The sequence below is a fragment of the Hylobates moloch genome, unplaced genomic scaffold, assembly GCF_009828535.3.
Source record: "Hylobates moloch isolate HMO894 unplaced genomic scaffold, HMol_V3 SCAFFOLD_1, whole genome shotgun sequence".
Classification (NCBI taxonomy): domain Eukaryota; kingdom Metazoa; phylum Chordata; class Mammalia; order Primates; family Hylobatidae; genus Hylobates; species Hylobates moloch.
This window is the reverse complement of record NW_026652276.1, coordinates 220098773-220110880: the sequence shown is the minus strand read 5'-3', so window position 1 is coordinate 220110880 and position 12108 is coordinate 220098773. Positions and strand designations below refer to the sequence as shown.

The 12108-nt window shown below is 42.7% G+C and overlaps 1 protein-coding gene across 2 annotated transcripts in view; it reads left to right on the top strand.

Moving 5' to 3' along the window:
- The window catches only part of ZC3HAV1 (zinc finger CCCH-type containing, antiviral 1), a 68759-nt gene extending 62596 nt beyond the window's left edge, over positions 1-6163 (top strand). For both annotated transcript variants that reach the window (XM_032761888.2, XM_032761886.2), the window contains exon 13: positions 3501-6163. In XM_032761888.2, the coding sequence (XP_032617779.1) occupies positions 3501-3763 (263 nt within the window). In that variant the 3' untranslated portion in view covers positions 3764-6163. The remainder of the gene's footprint in view (positions 1-3500) is intronic.
- Positions 6164-12108: the final 5945 nt, after the last annotated feature.

Sequence of the window (12108 nt, the reverse complement as noted above, 5' to 3'; positions counted from 1 at the left end):
AGGCGCGGTAGCTCACGCCTGTAATCCCAGCACTTTGGGAGACCGAGGCAGGCAGTTCACTTGAGGTCGGGAGTTCAAGACCAGCCTGGTCAACATGGCGAAACCCCGTCTCTACTAAAAATACAAAAATTAGCTGGGTGCAGTGGCACGTGCCTGTAATCCCAGCTACTTGGGAGGCTGAGGCAGGATAATTGCTTGAATCCAGGAGGCAGATGTTGCAGTGAGCCGAAATCGTGCCACTGCACACCAGCCAAGACTCCGTCTCAAAAAGAAAAAAAGAAAAGAAAAAAAGGAACATGTCCTGTGGACAGCTAACCCAGCTAGAGAGGTGTTCCCAAGGATACAGATAGAGTAGGATTCCCCTGCCTTGTAGAGTTACCACATAGTGGAAAAGGGAGAAATGGAACAAGATATGACCATAAAGAGCTAAACTTGACGGTAAGGGCATGGGAAACTAATGAAAGGTTTTAAGCTGGGGAATGAATTTATTGATGAGATTTCATAAGTTTATTAAGTTTAAATGTATCAGTAAAACTTACCTAGAAGTGTTTGGAGGAAATGGGAAATGTAGTAGCCATCTTAAGTGACATATAATAGGTGAAATGAAAACCCATCAGTTTCTTACAGGTCCATCCTGTGTTAGAATTCAAACAAATATTTATCCTAAAAAATGAAATGTTAGGCTAGGCACTGTGGCTCATTCCTGTAATCCTAGCACTTTGGGAGGCCGAGGTGGGTGAATCACCTGAGGTTAGGAGTTCGAGACCAGCCTGACCACATGGTGAAACCGCCATCTCTAATAAAAATACAAAGTTAGCTGGGCGTGGTGGCACATGCCTGTAGTCCTAGCTACTCGGGAGGCTGAGGCAGGACAGTTGATTGATCACAAGAAGGGGAGGCTGCAGTGAGCCAAGATCCTGCCATTGCACTCCAGCCTCAGCGACAGAGGAAAACTCTGTCTCAAAAAAGAAAAAAATAAAGCACTCGGAAATGTAGGAATAGAAATGAACTTTCTTAACACAATAAAGGGAATTTTAAAAAAGAAAATATAGATTCCAGATTATGTAAGTGTGAAAAAAAAAAACTGATGCAACAAAAATAAAAATGGACAAATGAGATAGCATCAAACTAAAAAGCTTCTCCACAGCAAAGGAAACAATTAACAAAGTGAACAGACAAACCCACAGAGTGGGAGAAAAGATTTGCAAGCCATACATCTGATAAGGGATTAATATCCAAAATATATAAGGAACTCAAACAATTCAACAGAAAGAGAACAAATAACCCGATTTTAAAATGGGCAAGCTGTTCCCATAAGTGGCCTGAGGTGATCTGTGAAAATGGTTCGCTATTCACTTGACCCAGAAAACTCCATGAAATCATGCAAATAAAGAGGTTCAAATCTTCATGTTCACTTTAAGGACACCCATGAAACTGCCCAGGCCATCAAGAGTATGCCTATGTGAAAAGCCAGCAAGTGTCTGAAAGATGTCACTGTATAGAAACAATGTGTACCATTCCAACGTTACAAGGGTGGAGTTCGTAGGAGTGCCCAGACCAAACGGTGGGGCTGAGCACGCAGTTGGTGACCCCAAAAGAGTTGAAGTTTTGCTGTATACACTTAAAAATGCAGAGAGTAATGCTGAACTTAAGGGTTGAACTGTAGATTCTCTGGTCATTGAGGATATTCAGGTGAACAAAGCACCCAAGATGTGCCACCAGACTTCCAGAGCTCATGGTTGGATTAACTCATGCCTGAGCTCCCCCTGCCACACAGAGACAATCTTCACTGAAAAAGAACACCGTGTTCCTAAACCAGAAGAGGAGGTGCACAGAAGAAAAAGCTATCCCAGAAGATACTGAAGAAGCAAAAATTATGGCACAGGAATAAATTCAGCATAAAATACATGCAAATAGAAGTTTCAAAAATGGGCAAAGGACTTGAATAGACATTTCTCAAAAGAAGAAATACAAATGGCCAATGAGTTCATGAAAAAATGCTCAACATCACTAATCATCAGGCAAATGCAAATTAAAACCACAATGAGCTGTTGCCTCGCACCGATTAGAATGGGAGGCTGAGGCGGGAAGATTGCTTGAGCCCAGGACGTCAAGGCTGCAGTGAGCCAAGATTGCACCACTGCACCCCACCCTGGGCAACAGAGACCCTGTCTCAAAAACAGCAGCAACAACAACAACAACAACAACAAAAAAAAAAAAAAAAGAGAGAGAGAGAGAGAGTTGGATGTACTGACATAGCAAGATTTCTAGGACTAAAGTGGAAAAAAAGTTGTAGAACAGTTCATGTATTATGATCCTATTTATGAACAAATAAACCACCATAAAACTATATTAGAGTATATGCACATATACGTATGTGAATGCATAGAAACAGGTGTGAAAGAATTCCCACCAGCCATGAACTGTTTTGGGAAGGGGGGTGGGACTGGACGTGGTAGGTCAGTATAGGTAGACTTCTGTATTTTACTTTAAATATAGTAGAACATAATTTGCACAGTATATCTAGTATCTGACCTATCAGGATAAGCAATGTTTCTGGAATTCAAACATCTAACTGTAAAATGATAAAAAGAACAAAAACAAAGTAAATGGAAAGTATATTAAACATTTGTTACCACAAATAAAACAAATTCATTTTACTTATTGATTCTTGCATGGAAATAGGAGTTTGCAATATCTACTCATGGTCTTTAAAATGACAGAGTAGCTTTCTTAGAAAATATTATTAGTATTTTTTGATACAGAGTCTCACTCTGTTGCCCAGGCTGGAGTGCAGTGGTGTGATCCTAGCTTACTGCAGCCTCGACTTCCTGGGCTCAGTCAATCCCGCCTCAGCTTCCTGAGTAGCTGGGATTACAAGTGCACACCACCATGCCCGGCTAATTTTTAAATTTTTTGTAGAGATGGAGTCTCCCCATGTTGCCCAGGCTGGTCTCAAATTCTGGTCTCATGTGATCCACCCGCCTCAACCTCCCGTAATGCTGGGATTACAGACATGAGCCACTACACCTGCCCAGAGTGGCACTTGACAATGATAAAAATTTTAACTTGGCAGGAAATTGTTGGTCTGCTGTGTATGGAAGCAGCAATCATTATCTGAGGTTGTTTTAGACTTGAGCACGAAGCATCAACCGACTCATCAGTTCCAAGTCGGCTCATTCAGCTCACACTGGGTGAATTGCATGAATTGGGCCACTGTGTCATTGTCATTTGGTCATTGCACCCAATGGCTCACACTATCAGCATAAGCTCTGCACTGTAGCAAATATTCCTCAGTCATTTCTATAGGGTTATATACTGTATTTAAGTTCACCTGCATCATAAACACGTTTTTAAGTGCAAAGGAAAGTTTATAAGTATCAGTAAGGTATTATTGACATATGCTTAGTCCACGCCCATCTGCTTGTATATAACTAATCTTATAAACTGTATACTTGCTTTTATAATATTTCTTGACTTTTCTTTCTGATTCTTTCTAGGAATTTACTTTGCAAAAGATGCCATCTATTCCCATAAAAATTGCCCGTATGATGCCAAAAACATCATTATGTTTGTAGCCCAAGTTCTGGTTGGAAAGTTTATTGAAGGAAATATGACGTGCACGAGCCCTCCTCCACAGTGCGACAGCTGTGTGGATACCAGGTTGAATCCCTCTGTTTTCGTCATCTTTCAGAAAGATCAGATTTACCCACAATATGTAATTGAATATACTGAAGCAGACAAACCCTGCGTGATTAGTTAGAACCGATGGAAAAAAAAAAAAAAAAAAAAAAACGATGAATACAGCGTCAGAAGGATGCCATAACCATTCTGTTCCCTTACAGAACTAAATTGCCCCAGACAGGAGTTATAGTTTTATATTTTCCTGCCCAGCTATCTAATGTCTTAGATCAGTGGTCCCCAAACTTTGCTACATATTTGAATCATCTGGGAAGTTTTAAACAAATTCTGATGCCCAGATTACACCCCATGCCAATGAAATCATTTCTAGGTGTCAGCGCCAGGCAGTTGTATTTTTTTTTTTTTTTTTTTTGGAGACCGAGTCACTCCATCGCCCAGGCTGGAGTGCAGTGGCGCGATCTCAGCTCACTGCAACCTCTGCCTCCCGGGTTCAAGCAATTCTCCTGCCTCAGCCTCCCGAGTAGCTGGAACTACAGGCACACGCTGCCGTGCCCAGCTAATTTTTTGTATTTTTTAGTAGAGACAGGATTTCACTGTGTTGCCCAGGCTGGTCTCAAACTCCTGAGCTCAGGCAATCTGCCCGCCTTCGCCTCCCAAAGTGCTAGGATTACAGGTGTGAGCCACCGTGCCCGGCTGACAGTTGTATTTTTTAAAGCCCTTCTGATAATTCCAATGTGTTGGAAAGTTTACCTTGTCTCAGATGTAACTGGTAAAGGCTGATTTCTACATTATCTGTAATTGCAGCAGCCTTTCTCTCCTGTCTACCCTTTTAGTTTACTGTATGCCATGGTTTTGTCTTTGTTACATTGAAAGAAAGTTAATTTGGAAAATTTGGGAGAAGTCTAATCATGCCCATTAAGGATATAAGACATTACAGTCTTAGAAGAAAGATTGTGAAAAGCTGGGGAGAAAATGCTTAAGGACATGCTAGGGGAAAAAAAAGTAAAATTTAAATGCTATTGCAGACATAGCTGCAGTGCTGTACCTTATCATTCTGATGAAACTGATTTGGAGCACCCTTTTCTTTATCGCTACATTTATTTAGGGGACAAACTCCATCCAGGCTGACTCTCTCTGGAATGCGGTAATAAGAGCTGGCAAGTAAGGCTCAGAGAGAAGCAACCAACTGGAGTTAATTGCCCATTTGGGCTCTTTGTATAATTATGGCAAAGTAGACATTTATGTTCTAATTAATATGATTACAGAGAAGGCTTTTTCTCAGGTCAGGCTTTTCATGAAAGTATTTTGAGAACAATGAATTGCAATAACCAGCTTCACACAAGCATAACTGATAAACGCGAGTGCTATTGTAATCTTGGCAAATGAGCCAAGAACCTAGGAGCAGGGCCATTCCTACTGAAGGACGGGGCCCCTACGGAGATGACATTTGTTTCCTGGTGAGCACAGAATCAGAACAAAGAACGATATCCCAAAGAGGCCCTGTGTCTACCAGGAGCTTCTTTTTCCAAATGTAATGGATTATGTGGAATCGTAGTGCCATCGGTTTTTACTTAGAGCCCTTGACGTGCTTGGACCAATATTTCCTTCCTTCTTATGAACCAGGTTTTTCCTTCTGATTTTCCCTTTTCAACATTCCTTACCAGTCACCAAAGTTTCCTGTTATAATTTCTTCTAGCAGACATGTTATAAGTCAGATTTAAGTAGCATCAGAGTTGATTTTATATTAGTCAGATTTTGGATCATCACAGAGATCTCCACAACTCCTTGGCTTAAACAGCTCCACCAGTAAAAAAAAAAAAAAAAAAATAGAGAGTTTTTTTAGAGTAGAGTTATTTTCTGGGAGGGTTACCACAGATGCTTATTCTCATTGACTTATTTCTTTCATGGTAGCTTTCGTTTTGGAGTGTTCATTTTCTGAACTTGACCCTCATATTGTAAGGTTGCAGTTCGTCCAACTCTTTCCAACAGCCCACTAGACACCACTAGCTGGATATTTCACAGGCATCTTTGATTCAACATGTCCAAAGTGGAACTCTCCATCTGCCTCCCTCACATGAATCTGTTCCTCTCTCAGGATCTGTATGTAAGTGAATAGCATCACCATCTACCCATTGGCTCAAGCAGAAATCTGGAAGTCATCTTTGACTCCTTCCTCTCCCTCCTGATAAACATCTAAGCAGTTTCTAAGTCTAGTTTTACCTCTTAAATATCTCTGTTCCCTTCTAAGTTGTTTGCTGTGTTTTCTTCAGAGCAAGAAGGTTATATTTTTTAAAATTTACTTAGTAGTGCACATTCAAAACACACATCAAGGCTTCAGGATAAAGTTCAAAACCGCTATCATGGCCCCAAGTGATCTCTCCCTCCCCTACCCCTCTATCATTTAGTTTCTTCTGCGTAAGCCACTCTGGCTTTCTTACAGTTTTGTGGTTCCCGTTTTTAGCTAGTTCAGTGGTTTTCAACGGGCATTTCTGCCTTTTTTTTTTTTTTTCTAAACGACAAATAGAAATACATCTTCTTTATTATCCTCCAAATCCAATTCAGAGGTAATATACTCCACCTACACACAATTTTAGAAATAAATTAAAAATTAAATAAAACTAATATGAACATACAGAGGAAATAAAAGGTACCTAACTTGGGCACAACCGTAATTGAAGACCTAATGAAGTAGTCAGATGCTTACAACTATTTATAATGCATCGATTTGAACTTAGAAGGTAGGAGATCAGATCATATGTGGGAAAATGTAAAAACAGGGATATGGGTGGGCATTAGAATAAAAACTAGGGATATAATAACTTCTTTGCATATGACAATACTTACTTGTATATAAGAGAAAGAACGAAATAACCTTTATTGAAATAAAGATACTATGCAAAAAAATGTACAGTTGTCGAAGTGGAGAAAATGAGGATTTATTCTTGCAGACGAGCTATAGGTCATACATGAATGTCTAGTGAGACATTCAAAATTCGTATAGGGTTCAGAATAATTTCTGATTGTGAGGAACTGTCCAATGTATTGCAAGATGTTCTGCATACTTGGCTCTCACATACTAAATGCTAGTAACGCCCCCACCCCCACGCCCAGTCATGGTGACAACAACAAACCCTATCAGATCTATTCACCCTTTTCAGAGCAGGTATTTTGTAACATTCTCTTTGCTGTCCTGAAATGACTCATAGATAATACAATCTACTTACACACATGAATTTCTTAAAAAATCAATTTAATGCCCTATCTCTCTTATTAAGGAGAAATAGAAAAGAAGAAATTTATAAAGAAAAGAATATGAATTTCATTATGTAAATGCTCAGGCATGACTACGCTGTTTGAAACAGAGAGATGTTTACTCTTCCTTGTAATGAGTAGGTTTGGATTTAAGAGCCGATTAGAGGCTACTTCCTGTAAACAAGTACAGGAAAATGAAACTAGAGGGATGGGGGACACTAGAATGAAAACCAGTGTTAGGGTAAAGACAAAACAGACCATATACATAATCTGTATATGGGAAAAGAAAGAGCGAAATTACCTTACTTAAGGATAATAGGACAAGACAAATTACAGATTGTCTCAGAGAAAACAAATGAGTTACTCTCTCAGACAAGCTGTAGGTCCTACCTAAATGTTCAGCAGGACATTAAACAGTCGTACAGGGTACAGAATAATTCTTCGTTGTGTGGCACTAACCCACACACTGCAGGACATCGTTCTCCCTGGCTGCATCCACTCAGTGCCGGGAGTAGTCCCCAGTTATTATGAAACCACCAATAACCCACTGACCACAGTGAGAACCACTGATTTTTTCCACTGACCTAGCGAATATCTAGCATCCTTAGATCGGCTCAACTGTTACTTCCCTAAGGAGTCCTTCTATAGAATAGGTCAGATCCTTGCCTCCCAAACCCCTTATTTTTAAAACACTTTGCGCCTTGCTTTGATAATTTGTATTATGTATCCAATCTGAAATATCTGCTTTCTGCATTAGAATGTAAGCCCCCTGAGGGTTGAGTCAGTCTGTCTTGTTCGCTGTGCCACGCCTGACGCCCAGCCCAGCAGCATGCTTTGTACACTGATCTATTGGGTAAATTTTGTTGAATAAATTAAGCTCAACTATTTATATTTCAATAGTTGAGTTGTATTGCTTCCTGTTCTTCAAGCTTAATTTGAACTGTCTAATAAAAAGAAGTAATTAATTTGGTTCTACTGCGTTTATTTGATCTATTTCTAGATATCTCCAAAAACATCATCAACTGCAGACACCAGTTATTCAATGGGAGAGAGATGATGTGTTTTGCCCCTTCCAGCTTTATCATTCCAGGGCTCGATGACGAAGTCACCTGGGCAAGGCACAGTGGTGGTGATGTCCCCCACATCTTTTGTCTGGGGACTTCGAGAGGGAAGGGCTGAAAGCTGCTAATACACCTTTCTTCCTTTAGTCTCGGGGATGTGAACAGGGCCAGGCTGAGGCACAAAAGTTAAAAATATAAATGGTGATAAGCAGAATTACCCTATCAGCCATTCCTTCTCCAAAAGCCCTTCTCTACTCATTATTTTCTTCTTTTTTTTTGAGATGGAGTCTTACTCTGTCACCCAGGCTGGAGTGCAGTGGCGCAATCTCAGCTCACTGCAACCTCTGCCTCCTGAGTTCAAGCAATTCTCCTGCCTCAGCCTCCTGAGTAGCTGTGATTATAGGCACCTGCCACCATACCCGGCTAGTTTTTGTATTTTTAGGATAGATGGGGTTTCACCATGTTGGCCAGGCTGATCTTGAATTCCTGACCTAAGGTGATACACCTGCCTTGGCCTCCCAAAGTGCTAGGATTACAGGTGTGAGCACCTCACCCGGCCTCATTATCTTTTTTAATCACAAAGCTTTCATTGGAGAGAGAGCAGGGAGAGAGTGAGGGAAATGGAGAGGGAGAGCAAGTTCTACAGCAGCAGAGATTTGATAAAGTGAAGGTATAACTGCCATTTGACTTGGACCTCAATATAAATAAAGCAGAGTCATTGCTGTCAAAGCACCTGGATTGAAACACACAAAAATGCTATCAAACCAAGCATGAGCAGATCCTGGAGTTTTTTTTTATTATTTTTTCTATGAGTTTGTTTACTTTGTCATAATGTGCCCAAGAAAACCTGCCATTATCTAGTTTCTGGTGGACTCCTGAGTCCGGCATTTGGTAGAAATGAAGCTATGGCTGGGTGCAGTGGCTCCTGCCTGTAATCCCAGCACTTTGGGAGGCTGAGGCGGGTGGATCACGAAGTCAAGAGATAGAGACCATCCTGGCCAACACGGTGAAACCCTGTCTCTACTAAAAATATAAAAATTAGCTGGGCGTGGTGGCACACGCCTGTAGTCCCAGGTACTTGGGAGACTGAGGCAGGAGAATTGCTTGAACCCAGTAGGTGGAGGTTGCAGTGAGTCAAGACTGCACCATGGCACTCCAGCCTGGGTGACAGAGCAAGAGTCTGTCTCAAAAAGAAAAAAGGAAAAAAGAAATGAAGCTAAATAGCAACCACTTTCCACTCATACCCTCATACCTTAGCTACTGTAAAGAGAACTGCCATGAAACGCAATACTTAGTTGAGTGCTAAGCGTGTGTGTCTGGGGCCATGGGGGCCATGTTCTGGGACATGTCTTGGAAAGAGTTCAGGGGCTAACGGGCAGGTTTCATTTAGAAGGTTAAGACCAGAGCAGATGAATTTATAACAGTGATATCAGTGCATGTCCCCGGAGTGACTTGCTCCAAAGCTCGTGCTACAGATGTGTGCCTGAGTGACCATAAGCTTGAGAATGAGCTTCAGAATCAGAGTGGGAGGAGACATCAGAACGTTCCAGGAAGTGCTTAAGTCTTAAAAGCTCCAATCCTAAAATACCACCCCCAATCTCAACCTCCTGTTTTCTCTTTTCCATTCCCTTGTGAACCTGCCCGGCATCTAATGTCACCCTCTTCTTCCTGAAAAATCCACATGCTTCAATAAACAGTCTGCTCTGGGATCTTTCCTTTTTACCCCTCTATGCACTTCCCCATGAATGGTCTTATTTATTCCCAGATTCAAGTGTCACACACTCTGACTCCAGGATCTATACCTCTGCTGAGGAGTCAGATAACCTGTGCATGGTGTCACGGCTACTGAGTACCAGAACCAAGATTCTAAACCCAGAAGTTCAGCTGCAGAGTCTGCAGGTTAAGTGTGTATCTGTAGGAACAGTCTCTACCTCTTCCCTCTCACCTCCCCACTCATCCCCCATTAACTCCTGCATTTACTCTTGGAGTCTTCTCCACACTCTGCCTCATAGTCTTCCTCTCCACTTAAAATCCTCCCTTTTCCTTCAGTGTTCACTATGGTCAACCCATGCAACACCCCTAGCCTTAGATGTCATTAACACCTGTCTTCACTGTCCTCACTATCGGGGAACCAATAGCCATCACCCCACTGTCATCAGTTAGAATTACTCTAGAACTGCTTTTTTTTTTTTTTTTTTTGAGACAGAGTCTCGCTCTGTTGCCCAGGCTGGAGAGCAATGGTGTGATCTCAGCTCACTGCAACCTCTGCCTCCAGGGTTCGAGTGATTCTCCTGCCTCAGCCTCCCAAGTAGCTGAGATTACCGGCACCCACCACCATGCCCAGCTAATTTTTAGTAGAGATGGGTTTTGACATGTTGGCCAGGCTGGTCTTGAATTCCTGACCCCAACTGATCCTCCTGCCTCGGCCTCCCAAAGTGCTGGAATTATAGGCATGAACCACCGCATCTGGCCTAGAACTGCTGTTTCTGAAATCCCAAACCTCTATATTCTACCTCTGACCCCAGCCTGCTTTTTAGCTCTCTCGCCCTCCTACATTTCATACATGTTCTTTCTCTGCTCACATACAGCCCCTTGCTGTCTTCACTCCTCCCTTACCTAGTCTCCAGCCCATTGTTCAGCCCCTGACCACTCTTGCTTTTCTTCTCTTTTTTTTTTGAAACAGGGCCTCACTCTGTCTCCCAGGCTGGAGTGCAGTGGTGCGATCTCAGCTCACTGCAGCCTCCGCTTCCCAGGTTCAAGTGATTCTCCCACCTGAGCCTCCTGAGTAGCTGAGATTACAGGTACCCACTGCCATGCCTGGCTAATTTTAGTAGAGATGGGGTTTCAATATGTTGGCCAGGCTGGTCTCGAACTCCTGACCTCAGGTGATCCCCCTGCCTCAGCCTTCCAAAGTGCTACGATTACAGGCATGTGCCTCCACACCTGGCTTATTTTTGTAATTTTGGGTAGAGACAGGGTTTCACCACGTTGCTAAGGCTGGTTTTGAATCCCCGACCTCAGGTGATCCACCTGCCTTGGCCTCCCAAGGTGGTGGGATTACAGGCATGAGTCACTGCACCCAGCTCCCTGATCACTCTTTCAATTCATACTTTCAATCATCCAGAACCTTGGACCTTAAGTCTCATCCACTGGCAAAACCTAAAAGTGAATCAAATTCTGTTCTTACACCTTGAAAGCTTTTAGGAGAATTGCAGCACTGTTTGGATCAATGCCACTGCCAATTTGTGGCCTTGGCAAGGCCCTCCCCATGCCCACCAGTCCTACCTGTCAGGCTTCTCCCCACTCCACAAGTCAGCTTTGTCAAGCCTTTATGGTCTCCTCAAGTGACTCTCCACCACCCATTCTTGGTTTTGCCTTAAACTTAAAAAGACAAAACAAAACAAAGCCTACAAACTTGTCTTTAGATGCTCTAATCCTTGTCTCCTTTCCTGTTGTATGAATGGAAGAAGCATCTCCCCTCCCGTCGAAGGTTAGTTCCTCTGACGTCTCCCATTCTCTCTCACTGCCTATGAACATCCCCCGCTGATTACCATTCCCCTTTCCTTGATACTCTTTCTTTTTTTCTTCTCTCTCTCCTTCCTTTTCTTTCCTTTCCCTTCCTTCATACCTTTTTCTGTTGCCCAGGCTGGAGTGCAGTAGCACGATCTTGGCTCACTGCAGCCTCTGACCTCCTAGACTCAAGCAATCCTCCCACCTCAGCCTCCTGAGTAGCTGGGAGTACAGGCACATGCCTAGCTAATTTTTGCATTTTTAGTAGAGACGGGGTTCTACCATGTTGCCCAGGCTGATCTCAAACTCCTGGGCTCAAGTGATTCTCCTGCTTCAGCCTCCCAAAGTGCTGGGACTGCAGGCATGAGCCACCGCGCCTGGCCTCCTTTATTTTCAACTTTCCATTCTTACTGGCTCTTTCTTTTCTTTTTGTTTTGTTTTTGAGACGGAGTTTCGCTCGGTCCCCCAGGCTGGAGTACAGTGGTGAAATCTCGGCTCACTGCAAGCTCCCCCTCCCTAGTTCACTCCATTCTCCTGCCTCAGCCTCCCGAGTAGCTGGGACTACAGGTGCCCGCCACCACGCCTGGCTAATTTTTTCTATTTTTAGTAGAGACGGCGTTTCACCATGTTAGCCAGGATGGTC